Consider the following 20,270-nt stretch of genomic DNA (forward strand, 5'->3'; position numbering starts at 1 on the left):
AGACCCGTAACAGAGTCGCCTAATGCAGTTTCGCTCACGACTGGCTTAGGAAGAGGACCGCTTTGGCTGTCGGATGGGGCCGTTACCACCCTGCGTGCAGTAACAACTTGCCTCGTTGGGCAAAGAGAGTGACTCTCACGTCGGACTGAGTGAAGGACACCGCCGCGAGTCGCTGGAGCGCACGGGGGACGTGGTGGAGACGGGGAAGCCGCGGGAATTTGAGCTCGGCTGCCTTTAATCTCGCGACAAATGAAGCGCCATCGCATGCAAGAACCGAGCGGTAACACTGACACGGGGCTACACGTGCGGTCACGAGCCCGGGGGGCCCGGCAACACTGGGATGCACGCCACCGCACTGGGCTCCAGCGATGCGGTTCCCTCCTGCACGCTGTTCAGGTTCTAGAAGTCCACTTTGATTTTAAGGAAAGCGGAGGTCAGGGACCGAGGATTCGTTTGTCGGGGAAGGAGAAACTTGAGGCTGGCTGCTCGTCACCACGCCATCAGATGCCTCCCCGCGCAATCGGCGTTAGATTTGCGTGACGTGGGCTCCTCGCAGGATGCTGGATGCTCAAGCTTCCCAGCTCACGAAACCGCATTAACAACAGCAATAATAATAACAACACAATCGGCCACATAGGCCACTAATAGACATTTACACGACTTGGCTCTTCATCAGGTATGGTGCCATGCTGTCTGTGGTGTGCGTGTGGTGTTGTGAGCTATCTCCCCGCCCCCCCCCCCCAGTAGTTAGTGTGGTGAGCTATCCGCGGTAGTCGTGGTGAGTGGTGAGTGTGGTGAGTGTGTTGAGCTATCTGCGGTAGTCGTGGTGAGTGGTGAGTGTGGTGAGTGTGTTGAGCTATCCGCGGTAGTCGTGGTGAGTGTGGTGAGTGTGGTGAGTGTGTTGAGCTATCCGCGGTAGTCGTGATGAGTGTGGTGAGTGTGGTGAGTGTGGTGAGTGTGTTGAGCTATCTGCGGTAGTCGTGGTGAGTGGTGAGTGTGGTGAGTGTGTTGAGCTATCCGCGGTAGTCGTGGTGAGTGTGGTGAGTGTGGTGAGTGTGTTGAGCTATCCGCGGTAGTCGTGATGAGTGTGGTGAGTGTGGTGAGTGTGTTGAGCTATCCGCGGTAGTCGTGGTGAGTGGTGAGTGTGGTGAGTGTGTTGAGCTATCCGCGGTAGTCGTGGTGAGTGGTGAGTGTGGTGAGTGTGTTGAGCTATCCGCGGTAGTCGTGGTGAGTGTGGTGAGTGTGGTGAGTGTGTTGAGCTATCTGCGGTAGTCGTGGTGAGTGGTGAGTGTGGTGAGTGTGTTGAGCTATCCGCGGTAGTCGTGGTGAGTGTGGTGAGTGGTGAGTGTGTTGAGCTATCCGCGGTAGTCGTGATGAGTGGTGAGTGTGGTGAGTGTGTTGAGCTATCCGCGGTAGTCGTGGTGAGTGATGAGTGTGGTGAGTGTGTTGAGCTATCCGCGGTAGTCGTGGTGAGTGTGGTGAGTGTGGTGAGTGTGGTGAGTGTGTTGAGCTATCCGCGGTAGTCGTGGTGAGTGGTGAGTGTGGTGAGTGTGTTGAGCTATCCGCGGTAGTCGTGATGAGTGGTGAGTGTGGTGAGTGTGTTGAGCTATCCGCGGTAGTCGTGGTGAGTGATGAGTGTGGTGAGTGTGTTGAGCTATCCGCGGTAGTCGTGGTGAGTGTGGTGAGTGTGGTGAGTGTGTTGAGCTATCCGCGGTAGTCGTGGTGAGTGGTGAGTGTGGTGAGTGTGTTGAGCTATCCGCGGTAGTCGTGATGAGTGTGGTGAGTGTGGTGAGTGTGTTGAGCTATCCGCGGTAGTCGTGGTGAGTGGTGAGTGTGGTGAGCTATCCGCGGTAGTCGTGGTGAGTGTGGTGAGTGTGGTGAGTGTGGTGAGTGGTGGTGAGTGTGGTGAGTGGTGGTGAGTGTGGTGAGTGGTGGTGAGTGTGGTGAGTGGTGGTGAGTGTGGTGAGTGTGGTGAATGTGGTGAGCTATCCGCGGTAGTTGGCGTGTATCTCGGGCCGCACGTCCCACACCATGGCGAGGAGGCGGCGCAGCACGGGGTCGCGTGCCTCTCTCTGCCGCGCGTGCATCGCGTGCACCCGGCCACGCGTCTCCTCCTGGATGCGCGCCGACACATCTCCCTGGGAGCCCAGCACCTGCACAACCACAACAAGAACCACAACAAGAACCACAACAAGAACCACAACAATCACAAACAATTACGAACAACTCTTAAACAATAATCGCAACATCCACAATAGCAACGACAACCACATCTACAATCAGAATCACAACCTCAATTAAATCACAAACAACATCCAGAATCACAATTGCAACATCCATAATTCCAACAAAATACAATCAACAAAACGACCACACGCAACCACAATCACAACCACTAAAACAAGTAAAACACTATGTTACACCACATTACGCCTATTAATGCTTCAATGAGACCATCACCGCGTCCTGCTTGCTGTGTCACTGTGTAATTGAGTGTGTCACTGCGTGTCATTGAGTGTGTCACTGCGTGTCATTGAGCATGTCACTGCGTGTCAGAGCGTGTGTCACCGTGTCCTGCTTGCCCCGGAACTCTGCGTCGCGTTGCTGCCGGTACTGCTCGATCTCAGCCTGTGCCTCCTCCTTCGCCTGACGCAGCCTGCGAGCCTTGCCTGTGGGGTGGCCAGTGCCAACATCATCATCATCAACTCTACCACCACAATCAGCATCAGCAATACCATTACCTGCGCAATCAGAATCATCACCATCGCAGCAGCAACACTACGACCACAATAATCATTATCATCAGCACCACGAGAACCATCGCAATCAGAAGCAGTACTACCACCATAATTACATCAGCAGCCCTTTAATAGTTGCCATGGTGATAATGTAGGTGGTGGTTGCCATGGCTGTCATGGTGGAGGTCGTTGCCATGGCTGTAATGGAGGTTGTGGTTGCCATGGCTGTAATGGAGGTTGTGGTTGCCAAGGCTGTAATGGAGGTGGTCGTTGCCATGGCTGTAATGGAGGTTGTGGTTGCCATGGCTGTAATGGAGGTGATGGTTGTTACCATGGCTGTAATGGAGGTGATGGTTGTTGCCATGGCTGTAATGGAGGTGGTGGTTGTTGCCATGGCTGTAACGGAGGTGGCGGTGGTTGCCATGGTTGTAATGGAGGTGGTGGTGGTTGCCATGGCTGTAATGGAGGTGGTGGTTGTTGCCATGGCTGTAATGGAGGTGGTGGTTGCCATGGCTGTAATGGAGGTGGTGGTGGTTGCTATGGTTGTAATGGAGGTGGTGGTGGTTGTTGCCACGGCTGTTGGCTGGACTCACGCTTGCGCGCCTCGGCCACTCGCTCCGCCGCGCGCTTCTCGGCGTGCAGCAGCTGCTGGATTCCCTGCGACTGACTCGCCATGGCGGGCGGCAGCACGAGGCGGGTGAGAGGCGCAGGGGGCAGAGACCGGGGACGATGGCGACCGCGGGGCGGCTCCTCCTCACGTCTCCCGGAGCAGCAGATGGACCACGTCACGTGACGCGGGCGAGCCCCGCCTCGCCAAACCACGTGCTCGCCCAACCGTGCCCCCCCTCCCCTCTTTCCACCCAGCTTAACCACGTGATCCACATACCAACCACGTGACTACGGGACCCCCCCCTCTCCCGCCATATGTAAACCTCGCGGCCATCTTAGCCCGGGGTAGGAGGAGGCTGCGGAGCGGCCACGCCGAGAGGGCGCGTGGAACATTCTTCTAACGCATTACCTCACGCACACACGTTTATGTTAGGGGTCGTCCATAAATGACGTCACGCGATTATGGATGATTTTTGACCCCCCCCCCTTCGTCACACGGCGTCACAGTCAGACCCCCCCTCAAATGTGACGTCATAAAGCTCTGCCCCCCCCCTCAAAAAAATAAAACATGCTTCAAATCGCCTTAAACTATTGTCATTGTAGTGCGTATTTAATGTGGCGCTGCACTCTGATGTTGTAGGAGAAAACATTTATTAAAAAGTCTATTTAATTAAGTAGAACGTGTTGTCTATTTTTATTTAAGATGTTTTTTTTTAAGATGTTTTTTTGTTCATGTTTTTGTTTTTTGTTTGTTGCGGTTGCACCCGATTCAAGAGCTGAATGGCTCACAGGGCTATACCTAATAAATGAACTTGAACTTGAATTTAAAGTTGCGCATTTTGATGTGACGTCACATTTCTCAACCCCCCCCCCATCGTCACAAATGTCTGACCCCCTCCCCTAGGTGCGTGACGTCATTTATGGACGGCCCCTTATTCTTGGTGGCATTTAATGTTTGCATTCACAAACAAACTGAACATATCCGTCAACAACACTTCGTGTGGCCTTAAAAGGGAAACCAAATATAGAATGGGCGACGTTTTGGGCAATGGCCCTTCGTGACGCGCTATGGAAGGGCCATCAGCTGGTGCCCAGGCGCGCCCCGTCCCCCCCCGCCGAGCGGCAGCCTCCTCGTCCTCGTCCTCCCAGGATGAGAGCGGCAGCTCCGCGTCCATCGCCAGGGACAGGAGGAGGCGGAGCGGGTTGCGGTGCCAGCGCCACGGGGCTCGTCTTGCAGCCACGGCCCAGCTGATGATGCTGCTGCTGAGTCGGCAATGGCGCTGCACGCGGTACAATTAACAACGTCGACACGTTCACCAGTAACAACTCCGTCGCCTTAACACTGACAAGTACGACATGAGACGTTTCGATCAATGACTCCCTTTAATTGCAATAGTTTGAGGCAGGAGGGTGATGGTGGCCATGGTTTTAGAATAATGGTGATGGTGGGTCTTTTTTTTAAGTGGTGAGTGATGTTTTTTTGTATTACGGTGATCCTTGAATGTGCGTCTGCAGTGTGAGAGCAAGACTGAGAGTGAAACCATTTTCTTGGTTCTTTCGGTAAAGTCACGTAGAATGGAAATAATAAAATAATAAAAATAAAACATCAAATAATTCTCACGACGTTTCGGCCACAACGCAAGCAGCCGTCCTCAGGTGAAGAACAGGTCTGTCGAGAAGACAGCGTCTGAATGAAACACCCCAGGCTTGGAACGTCTATTTAAGCTGGGTTGGAGGGGGAAAAGCACCTTGACAAAATAATTTTCATATCAAGAGGAATTTAGCATATTTATGGGAAATTATTACTACTTGTGATATGCGATTAGTACAAGTTGTACTAATCGCATATCTGCATTTACCCTAAAGATGCTAAATTCTTCTTGATATGCAAATTATTTTGTCAAGGCGCTCTTCCCCGTCCAACGTGACTTTACCGAAAGAACCAAAAAGATGAATCCCTGCAGTCACGAAAGCTTTAAATCGAAAAGTGAAACCATTCTTAACGCGAATCACGAAGCGAAGGGCCCCACAGGGATGGGCTTGGATCACGGGGCTCTCTGTGGGAGACGGGAAGTAACAAGAGTGGAGGGGCAGAGGTGGCCGCCTGTCGATGATGTGGCCGGGAGGAGGCGGCGATCGAGGGAAGGTCCGCGTCGAGTATCAGAGAGGGGGGGAGGCATGGGGGAGACGGGAGGAGGAGTGATGTGGAGGGGGAGGGAGCAAGGAGGAGGGATGTGGAGGGGAGGAGGTGGAGGAGGAGTGACGTAGGGCGAGGGGAGGTGGTGGTGGAGGAGTGATGCTGATCTGCAGGGGGAGGAGGAGTGATGTAGGGCGAGGGGAGGAGTGGATGATGCTGATCCGAGAGGGGGGGGAGGAGGAGGAGTGGATGATGCTGATCCGTAGAGGGGAGGAGGAGGCGTATTCTGTGTGCGGAAGAGAAGGGTTGCCCGGGTCGTCGCGATGGCCATGAAAGGTGAGAGGAGGCTTCGCTCTCCATGGCGGGGCAGAATCTGCGTCTCTCTCTCTCGTGTCTCCGTCCCCACTCCCGGGCTCTGCGTCTTTGTTGGCCTCCTCCTCCTCGTCGTCGTTGCGTGTGGACAGGGGGGGGTGCAATGTGGATCACCGCTTCCCCTGACCGTGTTGGGCAGTAGAAGTGGATGATTCTATCCCGAGTCGTGCTCCGTGCTGCCGAGTTAATTTAGTGTCGCAGCAGCCGACGACGACGACCGTCGCCCAACTTGTGTGAAGTTCAACTTTGAGGAGTACAATGGCGAAGCCTCCTCCTCCACACGGAGACACGTCCTGCGGTCACCGACCACGGCGGCGATGGTGGTCATCGTGATTGCGATGGTGGTGGTTGCGATGACGGTGGTTTTGGTGATGGGAGTGATAATGTTTGCTACTATGGTGGCCGTGATGATGGCGGTTATGATTGCGATGGTGGTGGCTGTGATGATAGTGGTGGTGATTGTGATGATAGTGGTGATGGTTGTGGTTGTGATGATAGTGGTGGTGGTTGTGATGATAGTGGTGGTGATTGTGATGATAGTGGTGGTGGTTGTGATGATAATAGTGGTGGTGGTGATTGTGATGATAGTGGTGGTTGTGATGGTGGTGGTGGTTGTGATGATAGTGGTGGTTGTGATGATAGTGGTGGTGGTTGTGATGATAGTGGTGGTGGTTGTGATGATGGTGGTTCTTGTGATGATGGTGGTGGTCGTGATGATAGTGGTGGCGGTGGTGGTTGTGGTGGTGAGAGAGGCAAGTAAGGAAGAGGTCCCGGTTGTTGCGGTGTCGCTTCCAGGACCTGGTCTTTGTCTCGAGCCCGTGGCGTTTTGGAGATCTCCAAACCGAGTACCCAAACACCCTCTCTCTCCTCCAAGGCCCTCTGTACAAGAGGGTGTTTGGTCTACCCTTCCCACGCTGTCAGAGAGCCCCACACTATCCCACCACAAGCGACATTCCTGTCTGTATTGCATCACTTGCAACAATGGGACAAGTAGCATTATAATTAATGTACAGCATAAATGTGTTCAGTGCATCGTCATCTGTGCCACTACGTGCAGTGTCAAAGATCAACTCGTTTCTTCAGAACTCCTCTGTGTTTAGTTTGTTGTCCTTCCCCCTGGTCGGCTACGTATGGTGCGAAAGAAGTTCAAGGAGTCCTGATCATGATGCGCCCTGAAACTGCTCTACTTCACGACACGGTTCCCGAAGCCCCGATGTTCATGGTCACCCAGCTTTGTTGTTGTTGTTGTTGTGTCTGTTGACAGCTCTACTCGGGCTGTCGTTCGGAGGGGCTCTGGGCCTCGTGCTGCTGGGCCTCGCCTGTGCCCTGCCCATGTACAAGTGAGCGTGCCTCGCCCCCCCCCCCACACAACTTACAACAATATAAACAATGCCTTTTAGTGACCGCAGCCTACAGATACACACAGACACACACAGCCTACATAGACAAAGATCCCCCGTATGGCCTTAACAGACTGTAGGGGCAAGTGCTGTTCGCGAGCACCTTTCAAGGCTGGCACGGCACACGAGGGGGTGGGTGGCCAACACCACGCCCAGCTGCCTTTGTCTCCCTAGTGGCGATGTTTACACACCGCACCAGGTACTCATTTGAGGCTGAGTCGACCGGTGCAGATAATCGTCACCGGTGTTGGCTGTGCGCGGGAATCGAACCCGGGTCCCCAGGTTCAGAGCGCAGCGCGCTAACCGCTACACCACCACTCCCCACACTACCACTCCCCTACACCCACACTACCACTCTAAATTTATACACACACCACGGCGCAAGGCCGTGCCGGGTTTAACGCAGGCGCCGTGCGTCTGCCTGTGCCTCCAGCGTGTTCTGGCCGCTGCTGGTGCTGCCGTTCCACGCGCTGGCGCCCGTGCCGGAGCTGCTGTGGCGCCGTGTAGGTCGCGACTCGGACACAGGGAGCAGCTTGGGGCGAGAGATCACCCTGTTCTTCATCGCCGGCGCCGTCACCAGCGCGTTTGGGCTGCCCATCATCCTCGCGCACGCAAGCGTAGTAGGGCATCGCCTCCACTACAACCACCGCCAGTCATCGCCACGCAACCAGCAACATCACTACCATAAGCGCCTACATCACACGCCCTTATCAACAATGCAACCAGTTACACCACACACCTGTAACCCCCATCACACCACACACCTCTAACCCGCATCACACTGCACCAGGTACTCCTTTGAGGCTGAGTCGACTGAGAGTCGACCAGAACTGGTCACCGGTGTTGGCTGTGAGCAGGAATCAAACTCGGGTCGCCGAGTTTGTTCGTCGTGCAGCGCGCCATCCGTTACACTCCCGCGCGCACCTTCGCGTGCATCGCCACATCCACACGACCTGTGTTGAGGCGCGCGTGTCTGTCTGTGTACGTGCGCCTGTAGATTAAATGGGGCGCGTGCGGGCTCACCTTGGCTGGAAACGCCGTCCTCTTCAGCACGGTCCTCGCCTTCTTCCTCGTGTTTGGGCAAGAAGACGACATCGGCTGGAGTCAATGGTGACTCCTCGTCCGGCCTCAACGTTCCTCGCTCTATAAACATTCGTCCTTTTTATACGTTTCTTTAAACAGCGTTTTGTAATGTGCAGGCCTCCTGATAGCGTATGCACTTAGTAGACAAAACACATAGGTTGGTCTTTAGCATCCCTGGACAGAGAGGCCACAGAGGACACGACCTCCTGTCTCTACATGCAATAATTTCCACGTCCTGGGCTTGGCCAACGTCACGTGACATATCTTTGCCACTCCCCAGGGCCTTGTAATAAACCCATCTGAGACACTTTTTTTGGTCAAGTTCTAGGCAAGAGCAGGTTGGTGGAAAAAGAGACAAAAGTGAAATGTATTTCATAGTTTGTTTTTGTAGAAAATGTTAAATGTTCAAAGTTAAGTTTCTTTGAAAGTATGGCCCACCGTTAAGTGAGGACATGGTGACACGAAACACTAATGTGGGGTCAGTGACCTGGCTACTAAGGAGATGTGGTTGGCCTATTGGCTGACACAATCTTTTGAAGTGGTTGGCTTAGGGCACTGCTACTGGAGGGTAGTGACCCCCACAAATCAAAATCAGAATCTTTATACTGGAGCAATCCAATGAGCTATAAAGCTCTTTTTCACGGATGTCACAGGATACCCAATGCAAGCATTATCAATGGTAATGTTCCCAAATTGTTTACACTTTGTGCCTTTCCTTTATAGTAGTGGCTGTGACATCCATCCCTATCCTCCCATACAGTATCTCCATGTTTACCAAAACTCAATGCCGCACGGAATTACCAAAGCACATTGTAAGCTGTGAAGCAGACATTAAAGACCCTGTGACCTAATTCACAAGATTGGGCTACTGGATAATTCACCGTTTCAGTCGCTAAAGATTATTGCGTCGTGGGGGCTAAATGATGGACTATAACAACCACTGCCTTCACCTCATTCCAGGTGAGGATTATTTACTCGTGGTGAAGATGTGATGCTGATAATGATGGCAATTAATGATTGTGTTAACCATATTTAAACATTTGTGTACCCGTTGGAATAAAAATTCTCTGGGACTTTGGTGTTTACCATCTATTCACAGGTGCAGATAAAACCCTAACCCACGTGATATAAGAGCAGAATATATTGACACGTTAGGTGTTCAGCAATGCACAACATCGAATCGTGGTTACAAGAACCAATTCTTTTTGTAGAGGCACTGTCCTGTACATATTGTAATTGCGGTGCTGCTCCAATGAATTGTCACGAATTTCGACACTCCCACAAATTGCCACGAGGAGAAACGATGCCAGGTTAGAGATGACGCATTTTCAAATTGGTTTTGACGGTCTTGTCAACTTTCTAAGCCTAATAAAGATGGCATTCCCCAGTCCAGCGGCGGCTCACGCTACAGCGACAGTCAACCCACACGCCGACGGCTCCGTTGACACATCCACTCGCCACACTTCGTCCACCAGTGCATTTTCAACAAAAAAAATGATTCCTACATGAACCCTTTTTCAACGCCGAATTATTCTGTGTATTGAGATCCGCTAGAAACTCGATTCTCACGTTTGTGACGTTTAATTAGTTTTTATTCTAAATGTAGAAGTGGCTGGCACAGTGGCGATACAAGATCATTATGTACAGAATCACTGGGAACATTTACAAAACCGCCACAACATTTTCAGCAGCCAACTTCTATTGCACCCTCCCAGCACACACGTCTCTTCGTCACTGAAGGCAATTGGCAACAATACCTTGCATGTAAGCAACACGGTTTGCATATGAAAGAGTGCAGCGCTAAGAATGCTCAGGCCCCGAGATAACATTGCCACTTGACATGGACGATAATTAAAAAACTTCCCTTTATTTCCAAAGAAAAACTTGAGTCTTAAGACTCATTTCCGTGAGGCTCCAATTTCATCTTGTGGTTGGCTTCGTATGGGAGGCAACCAACCCACGCACGCACGCAACACTCAAAGCTCTGCAATTCCAAAAATCGTCCTGTACTCCCCCGTCTGGTCACCCCGGCTCAAGTCTCCCACGCGTGCAATTCGCAAGTCTCCCATCCACGCACTCGCCAGGATCAAACAACGTGAGTTCTCAAACGTCGGACGAGCTCTGCAGCATCCAGAGCGGTACGGTCAGAACCAACATCTGATATTGTCGACTTCATCCCCACTGCTGTTAATAAGCAAACGCGTACATATCGCCTGGTGCTTCATGCAGCTCATGGCACGGGGCGAACCAGTGGGCACGGATGGGCGCCCTCTCGTGGCTGCGGAGAGAGGGCACCCACGCGCGTGCGTGCCTCACCCTGCCCCTCCTACACAGAGCTATGTTTCTCATTCAACAATCTTCTGAGCCGCCAGTCGGCTGGAGGAAGCACATGACGCGCAGCGACAGCCATAGCGAAACGTATGTGGCATGTGGTGCATCGGGTGCAGAAATATTGTGTGGTCGGCTGCGCTAGGTGGCATGTGACGAGTAGCCAGAGGGAGCGGTCGACAGTGATGGATGCGTGGCGTGCCAGGTGCCGGAATCATTCCTCGGTCACCGAACCGGACTCGGCTCAAAACTAAGCAATGCAACCAGTTGCCCTGAAGTCGGCACGACGCTACGGTCTGGTGACCATAAACGCACACCTCCACTCCGCCTGGGCACTTGCACCAATAATGTTAAAAACAAATTAACAAACCCAGAAAATGAGCACACGAACACAACCCCGCGGTGGTCACGATCCACACCCCAGGCTCGTGCACGAAACACGAACGCGTCACACCACGCCGGGGTGGCAGAGCGAGAGTCGCCGCCACTGTGACCACGAGGCCCGCCCGCGCGTCAGTGGCCGAAACCGCTCGCTCGCTACCACGTCGCCACCTACTGGAAAGGCGATTACGACAGGGCCCTCTGACGTCATTGCTATGGATAGGGAGCTTGTCGTCGCCCAAAACTCAAAACGTGAATTGCACCAGAAACGAAGTTTTAACAAATACAGAGAAGACAAAATATGCCCTTGGCTACTTGGGTCTCCAGGTCTCCCTGTAACACGACCGCGACCCAGTGACCCCGAGCAGAGACAGCCCTCGTGCCAGGCCAAACCGCGGCGCAGAGACACGGCCCCGCGGCAGCGCCTTCGCCGCGGTTCGATGTGGCAGGCCGCCCCGATTCACAATGCAGGTGTCGTCATTGTAAAATATGCGCCGTCTGCTTCACAGGAGACATTAAAGATTCCCTGACTTCATTCAAAATGAGTCGGCCCTCGTGCCGGCGTCACGGCCAAAATAAAAAAAAAATACCTGCAAACTACTCAATTGGGATTACACAGCAGAAATCATTGTCCCCCTACTCCCAGACTAATGGCCGAATGCTGCCAAGGTGCTGAATGACCTTGTGCCCTACTGGGGGTGCCCTTTTAAAAGAGTTAAATGTAAATGACTTGTTGTGTATAAAGCGCTCCGAGACGAACCCAGCGTAAATGAGGGCGGCTCCATCAAACAAATCATCAACAATGCCGATAACACGTGCGGAGGACTGTATGTACTCCCAGATGTGTTCATTACAGACGCACGTGGGCATGGTGGGTGTGCGAGTCTGGGTAGGCTTTGGTCAACTCCCACAAAACCTACCGTGTCGTGTTGAACCTTGAACCCCGCACTGAGTGGCTCAGCGATGAAGAACGCAAACAGATTGCCTGAGCTTCTGAACACGCGAATATAGATTTGATTAAAGCGTAAAACCTCCAACGATGCGGCGGAACAAGTCTTCACGTTATTTTTGTCGCCGTCAAAAAATTTCGTCCGCAAGCACCCCAGGCGAGGGGCCTGCAAGGTCGTCACCACTCGAGTGTAAAACTCCCTCATCACCACGCAAGTCGAGCGCGTTCGATATGGGCACTAGTCTCTGCAGGAGGTGCCCACGGGTGTTGCAATGCACGGGGCAATGGGGCCACCATGGAGCAGCAGCCGACGAGCGGGTGATGCGGTAGGCGAGTGAGGGGTTGATCAGACAAGCTGGTAGGTGCACGAGTAGGTAGGTGGGTGAGCTGGTAGGCGAGCGAGCGAGCAGATGAACCAGTGGGTGAGCGAGTAATCGGGCGAGTAGGCACACCCCAGATGCGAGCCGGCAGGTTCTGGCGGGGTCCCTACTGCTGCAATTGGCTCAGCTCGGGGCAGCTGCTCGATAGCTGCTGGAGCTGGGCGTCGACGCGCGCCCGCCGATGCCGTTGGAACGCACGGGCGCCCGTGAAGCCCAGCAGGCCCCCGCCCAGCGCCGCCGCCACCCCCGCCACCTTGAAGCCGACGAGCATCCCCACGGGCCCGCCCAGGATGCCGCCCAGCACCGCCCCCGCCACCGGCAGCATCACCGTCCCAGACTTGGCTGCCTGTGGCATATGAGAGGGGAGTTGATAGTGAAAGGGTGTGTGAATGGGTGAGTGAATTGGAGAGTGGGTGATTGAGAGCGATTGGACGTGCGAGTGTGTATGTGGTTGAGTGAGTGAGCGGGTGAATACTGGGCGAGCGAGCAGTTAACTGGGTGAGCGAGTCAACAACCGAGTGGGTGAGCGAGTGAGCGAGTGGCATGGTGAGCGAGTGGTCGGAACGGACCTTGCCGATCTGCTTCGTTCCTTGCCGTACGTTGTCAGAGGCCATCTCCAACTTGTCCTCGATGGAGTCGATGGTTTCTTGCTGGTTCTGAGGAGCACATGCGAAGCAACACTTCTAAATCGGCCTTGGCGACAAAACCACTCATGATCTGTTCTCATCACGAGATGACACGAATTCATCTCACACATGCAGAGTGCGAGATAACACTCGAGCGGCAATAATTACAGTGATACGAGGTGGTGCAAGGCGGTGCGGGCTGGTGTATGGTGGTGGTGCTAAGTGGTGTGTGGTGGTAGTGCTAGGTGAGGTGCAGTGGCGCTTAGTGGCATACACACACACACAAAGTCCCACTAGAGTGGCACAGCGCTAAGAGTGAGATGGTGGAATTCTGCACGTACATGCACCATGTACGAGAAGTCGGTGACCAGGGAGTTCAGCTCCGTTAATTCCTGGGGAGAGGAAGAGAGATGTTAACTCTTGCATGCGACGTAAATTCAACGGAGATTTACTGCAGTGCTTTGTTGTGAAGGCTGATCACAAAATCATTCTTGGCTATGTTGTTGGTGGCAGAGGGCAGTGTTGTAACGCACGCCTGTGTTCCCACATCAATGATCCCCATCTTCACCTACCAACACTGTGGTGAAGTATGGTCAAATAATCCCCAAACCGCACGCGGCATTGGGAGTATCCAGCAGCGGATTGACAAAGGGTCCGTTAGTGCACATGTTCTGTAACGTGGACAATGAGGGCCACGTGATGTCACTGCTCAGTGGAGGCCGCTGTCATCATTCAGGCCAGAGCGATGGCGACAAGCGAGGGACTCTGGGGCAACCTCGCACAGGTGCTCCCACGACTCGGACGCATCCTCCTCCTGTGGGATCTCGTGCAGCGCGAGCAGCTGATCCTGCAGCTGCGGCGATGAGGGGGGCGTCGAGGGTGGCCCTCCTCGCTCCCCTGCCCCCTCCGTGGGCCCCGATGCGACGTCGCCGCGGACCAGCAGCTCTGTCGACAACACGGACAGACGGACAGAACGGACGGACGCGGTGTGAATGAAACTTCGCAAACACCCTGTGTGACGCTGCGTTATTTAGAGAGCGCCTCGGTCAAGGAAGGAAGGAATTGGCAAAATTCGTCATCATCTTTATAATTGTGTCTACATTATAAACATGTGGTTTTACTTTGAGTCAGTCTGTCAATCACAGAGTCAATTAAGGGCTCGTTCAGACACGAGAGAACCGGGGACATACGATGCTGATAATAAGCCACCTACGGCCTCTACCCAATGTCAGTAACAAAGTGACCGAGCGGCATTTTAGACTGCTACGGGGCTACGAGTCAGCAGAAGGCAGTGCAGCAAATTCCACTGTTGTACTTTACTGCACTACGAAGTCTACGCTCCCCGCCTTTGCCAACTCGCACTGACCGGCGTGGCGAAGGGTGGTCAAATGACCCCCACGTGCGAACGCGCAGGCTGACCGGTGAAGTCGCTGGTGGAGCGCGTCATTCTGGACGCCGCTCCTTCCCATCCTTCGTCGCGCCCGTGCACGTCGCAGGGCGGCAGCGAGGAGAACGCGGGGGGGCAGCTCGTGGCAGGGTCGCGCAGGAAGGCGGCGATGGCGGAGGAAGCGAGGTCGCGTGCCGGCTGCACAATGTGCTCGAAGGCAGCGCCGTCGGCTGTGCGCAGCAGCAAACGAAGCTTTTCCATCTCCCGCACGTTAAACTGCAGCTGCTGCACACGGCAGAGCCACAGCCAGGTCACCACCAGTATGGGCCTCGTCGACAGGAGTGACGAACCGTGCTCTCGTCAATGACCCCACTGCCGCCCTCAAACAGGTTTCGAGCCCTGGCTTGTCGTGCATGGGCCCCACCAGAGATTCATCTCTCACTGAACGTTTTCCAGGTCTCTGGTCAAGCATAGTAGGCACGTGAACCATAGCCACAGAAATGATCTCCAAGGTAACATTCATACATTGCACAAATCGTAAACATTACATGTTAAGCAATATTCAACGCTTGTACCGTGAGTGCAAAACGGATTTTGTCCAATATACCATGACATACGCCCATTTAAATGGGTACATGGTTGTCATGTAGGACAACAGATACACTGCACTGATAATCTCTAAGAGTGGAGAAGCTGCTGTACAACTGCTTCAGCACACGTCGCGTTTTGCTGGTGGCTAGCGCCGTCCACGCATGTGTGCGTGCGTGTGTGAGTGCGTGAGTGTGTGCGCGAGTCCGTGAGTGCGTGTGTGAGTGCGGGAGTGTGCGAGTGCATGGGGGAGGTTGTGTGGTTTGTAGTTTCCTCGTTGCGCCTGCTCTGGGTGGAGGCGTGAGGTTGACGTCCCGTGCGCTCACCTGCACGGTGCGGCTCGCGTTGATCTGCTCATGGTGGAGCAGTTTCCAGTCCTGCTGGCTGTTGTACTTTAAAAAAACACACACACAGACACACTAAAAACAAAGCTCTCCCTCACAGCCTTAACATACTTTTAGAAAAAGTGCTGTTCGCGAGCACCCATGAAGCACAGTACATGAGGGGGTGGGTAGCCAGCACCACGACCTTTGTGTTCCCAGTGGTGAAATTTACACACCGCACCAAATACTCATTGAGGCTAAGGCGATTAGGGGAGGCCCAGGATCAGTTCAAGTAATCGTCGCTGGTGTTGGCTGTGAGCGGGAATCGAACTCGGGTAGCGTAGCATGGCATTGAGAGGCAGGTGTGATGCGTCTCCGTGTGGTGGCCGAGTGGTGGTTGAGTCACGTGGCTGAGTGCAGTGGCTGGGAGTGGTAGTTGTGTCGAGGCCTTGTTTTTGAGTGTGGTGGTTAAGTCTGCAATGACTGAATGGAAAATTGAATAGTTGGGAGGGTAATTGAGAGGTTTATCCTTTTTGGTTGAGTGGGTCTCTGTGGTAATTGAGTGGATATTGAGTGAGTGGCTGAGCGGTTAAGTTATTGGGGATGAATATGGTGGCTATCTTGAGCCCGAGTTCATGCAGTCATTACGTGGCTAACATAGCGGTTGAGTGGGTGTTTAATTGAGCGACTGAATCTCCTCGGTTGAATGCGATGGTGCTGGGGTGCGATGGTGCTGGGGTGCGATGGTGCTGGGGTGCGATGGTGCTGGGGTGCGATGGTGCTGGGGTGCGATGGTGCTGGGGTGCGATGGTGCTGGGGTGCGATGGTGCTGGGGTGCGATGGTGCTGGGGTGCGATGGTGCTGGGGTGCGATGGTGCTGGGGTGCGATGGTGCTGGGGTGCGATGGTGCTGGGGTGCGATGGTGCTGGGGTGCGATGGTGCTGGGGTGCGATGGTGCTGGGGTGCGATGGTGCTGGGGTGCGATGGTGCTGGGGTGCGATGGTGCTGGGGTGCGATGGTGCTGGGGTGCGATGGTGCTGGGGTGCGATGGTGCTGGGGTGCGATGGTGCTGGGGTGCGATGGTGCTGGGGTGCGATGGTGCTGGGGTGCGATGGTGCTGGGGTGCGAGCCTCCCCACCTTCTCGATGTTGGCCTGGTGTCGCGCCAGGCGCTCCAGGTCGGTGGGGATGGCCACTCGGGTGAACTTGTTGAGCGCCGGCTCCAGGCGCCGCAGCGGCACCGGCGTGGCAGCCCCGCCACCGGCCCGGCTCTCCGCCATGCCGCTAGCTCGCGCGCTTACGACCCTTGCGCTACCCGCTCGCCCGGCCCCTTGCCATCACGCTGGTGCCTCCAATAAATGTGTGCTCCAACTCAACCGGACGTCCTTGCAGTGGCAACAACTGTGTGGTTCAAACAATGGCACGGTCAGGGCGATTGTTAGCAGAAGAGACAACAGGGGTAACACAGCAGGGTGGACTTACAACAGTGTGGACATAGAGCAGGGGCGACTATTGGGTGACTGCGTGTGACCAGGTGATCTTGCTAAGCACTGAAGAGCGGTAGTGTAGTGGATAGTGCTCTGCGCTAAGAACCTGGCGTTCAGTCCGAATCCCGCTCACGGCCTACACCAGTAACGATTATCTGAACCGGTCCTGGGCCTCCCATAGGTCAGCTCAGCCTCAAATGAATACTGTACCTGGTGTGGTGTGTAAACGTCACCATTGGAGAGACAAAGGCGGCCGGGCGTGGTGCTGGCCACATACTCCCTCGTGTGCCGTGCCGGCCTTCATAGGTGCTCGCTAACAGCACTTTCCCCAAAAAGTATGTTCAGGCTATATGGGGGATCTTTGTCTTTTTGGTTTTTCTCAGCACGCCGCCTCCACAAGCGTTCACATTTTACAAAACAAGATCAGTGCAGTGGCCACTACATCGCACCTGATGCGTTACGGACGTTCCAGACACGATGCTTCATCTCCAAGCAACCTCCGGCATTAACGTTGCATTCTCGCAATCCTAAAGGTGACGATCAGGCGAAGCCTCCAGCATAAACACTGAACCCCAGGAATGTTGAGGACTATTTCTTTGTCAGCTAGACTATGCAATGCAACAACATCCGCATAGCATTCACTGACTTCCTGGCGACAGTCACAACTTATTAATATGGAATTACGCAACGAGACGCACCCCGCACTGTTGCGCATGGACACGTACACTCAGCTTTTGTTAATCCACTGCTAACCGAGGGCCTCCTGGCATCTTCCGGGTTCGTGGGGGGTTATTGTGACCATACTTCACCGCGCTGGTCAGTGCGGGTTTGGTAAAGATTGGAAGCAAACAAGTACTGTACAACAATGGGCTTTGCTGCACAGCCCTCTCTGCTGTCCACAATGTCGTCATAACAACAACCCCCGCCGCTCACCACGAGGTGGCGGTGACGTCACCGCTGCGCTGGTGCCAGGCGAGGTGCACCGTGAGGCCACACGAAGTGGAGAAGCTGGCAGGTCTAAACAACAGACCCAAGTGCCATGGGATGACTGACTGAGATGACCGGTAGATGCGCCATCTGTGCTCCCCTACTGTGCCAACTCATTTCGTTGTTGTGAATGTAGTCGTATAGCCCTACTACGACAACAACAACCCTAATGCGTGCTGATTGCCCATCCAAGCACTAACCAGGCTCAGCTTCCGATCAGTGACCAGGTCGATCGCTTTGCGGGTGGCGTGGCGAGTCCGGAACTAAACGTGGGAGACCGCCAGCCCCATCAGTTTCTGTTCCCACTTCTCACTCACGCAGCTCGCCACACCACCAACCCGCCCGTGTACACGAACACACGACACACACTGCACAGGCAAACACAAGGGCCGCCGTTCGCCACGAAGCGGCGCCGACGTCACCACGGCGTTTGTGCCAAGCTAGGTGCGCTTTGAGACATTCACGCGAATTGCGGAAGGCTCTCTCACCGCTGGGACGAGGAAATTACGGGACAGACCCAGGCGTTATGGGTTGACGAGCGTGCCAGGCTAGGTGCAGGTCATGGGACAGATCCCACTGTGCCAATTAAAACCACACACGCGCGTGTACACATGGACACATGATACGTAACCCGCTGACGCACATGGACACACACAGCACACGCAATCACAAACACGCACAGAGGCGCCTGTATTCTATTACAGCGCGCACACTCCCCAACAACAATAACAGCCGACGTCACCACGGCGCTTGTGCCAGGCTAGGTGCGCTTCGAGGAAACGCTCAAACACAGATACCCGCTCCCCGACATCATCCATGAACATACTCCATGATACAGTTTTTTTGGGCTATATCGCCTAGATGTGTGTCGTTAAACCCGCCACCACCCGACACAGCCAATTAGTAAGGTTTGTCACGTAAACAGAACGTGCAAGTTCGTTACTAGTACAGCACACGGGTGTCTTGGAGAGTAAATACACAACATTTACATCAACCCCCCCCCCATCTGTATGATCCATGAACAGACTGTGGGGGTGGTTGGCGTGGCCAGCACCACCCACAGCCGCCTTCGTCTCCACAGCGCTGTTGTTTACACACCGCACACAGTACAGTGCTCATTTCTGGCTGAGCCGACCTCAGGGGGAGGCCCAGGACCGGTTCAGATATTGGTTGGCCGAGGTCGCGAACACTGCGTCACCGCAGCCCAGAGACAGACCCGGTGACAGGCGGAGACAGCGACAAGCAGAACTCCCCCTCACCCAGTCAGTCACTCGCTCGCTCCTCACCCAGGCAGAACCCCTCCTCACCCAGGCAGAACTCCCCCTCACCCAGTCACTCGCTCGCTTCTCACCCAGGCAGAACTCCCCCTCACCCAGGCAGAACCCCTCCTCACCCAGGCAGAACTCCCCCTCACCCAGGCGGAACCCCCCCTCACCCAGACAGAACTCCCCCTCACCCAGTCAGTCACTCGCTCCTCACCCAGTCACTCGCTCGCTCCTCACCCAGGCAGAACTCCCCCTCACCCAGGCAGAACCCCTCCTCACCCAGGCAGAACTCCCCCTCACCCAGGCGGAACCCCCCCTCACCCAGGCAGAACTCCCCCTCACCCAGTCAGTCACTCGCTCCTCACCCAGTCACTCGCTCGCTCCTCACCCAGGCAGAACTCCCCCTCACCCAGGCAGAACCCCTCCTCACCCAGGCAGAACTCCCCCTCACCCAGTCACTCGCTCGCTTCTCACCCAGGCAGAACTCCCCCTCACCCAGGCAGAACCCCTCCTCACCCAGGCAGAACTCCCCCTCACCCAGGCGGAACCCCCCCTCACCCAGGCAGAACTCCCCCTCACCCAGTCAGTCACTCGCTCCTCACCCAGTCACTCGCTCGCTCCTCACCCAGGCAGAACTCCCCCTCACCCAGGCAGAACCCCTCCTCACCCAGGCAGAACTCCCCCTCACCCAGGCAGAACCCCTCCTCACCCAGTCAGTCACTCGCTCCTCACCCAGTCACTCGCTCGCCCCTCACCCAGGCAGAACTCCCCCTCACCCAGGCAGAACCCCTCCTCACCCAGGCAGAACTCCCCCTCACCCAGGCAGAACCCCTCCTCACCCAGTCACTCGCTCGCCCCTCACCCAGGCAGAACTCCCCCTCACCCAGGCAGAACCCCTCCTCACCCAGGCAGAACTCCCCCTCACCCAGGCAGAACCCCTCCTCACCCAGTCACTCGCTCGCCCCTCACCCAGGCAGAACTCCCCCTCACCCAGGCAGAACCCCTCCTCACCCAGTCACTCGCTCGCCCCTCACCCAGGCAGAACTCCCCCTCACCCAGGCAGAACCCCTCCTCACCCAGTCACTCGCTCGCTCCTCACCCAGCGCCGCGCTCCCAGCTGCTCGTCAACTCCTGGCTTCCACACGAGTGGTGACGTCCGTTATAAACCTCGCTCGCGCGTGACGTCATGTAAACCCGTGGTCGTGCGTGACATCATGTAACCAACGCTCGC

The 20,270-nt window shown here is 55.0% G+C and overlaps 3 protein-coding genes across 9 annotated transcripts; 1 reads left to right on the top strand and 2 right to left on the bottom strand.

The window, feature by feature from the left end:
* Positions 1-217: 217 nt before the first annotated feature.
* On the bottom strand, positions 218-3,549 carry LOC144944994 (V-type proton ATPase subunit G 2-like). The gene is made up of 3 exons (XM_078873127.1): positions 3,332-3,549; positions 2,569-2,669; positions 218-2,153 (listed from the first exon to the last, which is right to left on the bottom strand). The coding sequence occupies exons 1-3, from the start codon at positions 3,411-3,413 to the stop codon at positions 1,986-1,988; spliced, it is 351 nt and encodes a 116-aa protein (XP_078729253.1). The 5' UTR covers positions 3,414-3,549; the 3' UTR covers positions 218-1,985.
* Positions 3,550-5,701: 2,152 nt separating this feature from the next.
* Positions 5,702-9,412, top strand: LOC144944995 (leptin receptor gene-related protein-like). Of its 2 annotated transcripts, XM_078873130.1 has the most exons (4): positions 5,702-5,820; positions 7,121-7,196; positions 7,690-7,876; positions 8,254-9,412. In XM_078873130.1, exons 1-4 carry the CDS (start codon positions 5,808-5,810, stop codon positions 8,368-8,370), a joined length of 393 nt encoding a protein of 130 aa, XP_078729256.1. In that variant the 5' UTR covers positions 5,702-5,807; the 3' UTR covers positions 8,371-9,412. The 2 variants fall into 2 exon arrangements, with proteins under 2 accessions (XP_078729256.1, XP_078729254.1); XM_078873128.1 differs by lacking the exon at positions 8,254-9,412 and having other exon boundaries at positions 7,690-8,230.
* Positions 9,413-10,186: 774 nt separating this feature from the next.
* On the bottom strand, positions 10,187-20,200 carry LOC144944996 (syntaxin-17-like). Of its 6 annotated transcripts, none has more exons than XM_078873131.1 (8): positions 20,116-20,200; positions 16,440-16,701; positions 15,305-15,370; positions 14,423-14,675; positions 13,779-13,948; positions 13,345-13,395; positions 12,947-13,033; positions 10,187-12,723 (listed from the first exon to the last, which is right to left on the bottom strand). In XM_078873131.1, exons 2-8 carry the CDS (start codon positions 16,578-16,580, stop codon positions 12,484-12,486), a joined length of 1,008 nt encoding a protein of 335 aa, XP_078729257.1. In that variant the 5' UTR covers positions 16,581-16,701; positions 20,116-20,200; the 3' UTR covers positions 10,187-12,483. The 6 variants fall into 6 exon arrangements, with proteins under 6 accessions (XP_078729257.1, XP_078729258.1, XP_078729262.1 ...); XM_078873132.1 differs by having other exon boundaries at positions 20,139-20,191; XM_078873136.1 differs by having other exon boundaries at positions 20,095-20,183.
* Between the last annotated feature and the right edge of the window lie 70 nt (positions 20,201-20,270).

Source organism: Lampetra fluviatilis, chromosome 36, assembly GCF_964198595.1.
Source record: "Lampetra fluviatilis chromosome 36, kcLamFluv1.1, whole genome shotgun sequence".
NCBI classification, from domain to species: domain Eukaryota; kingdom Metazoa; phylum Chordata; class Hyperoartia; order Petromyzontiformes; family Petromyzontidae; genus Lampetra; species Lampetra fluviatilis.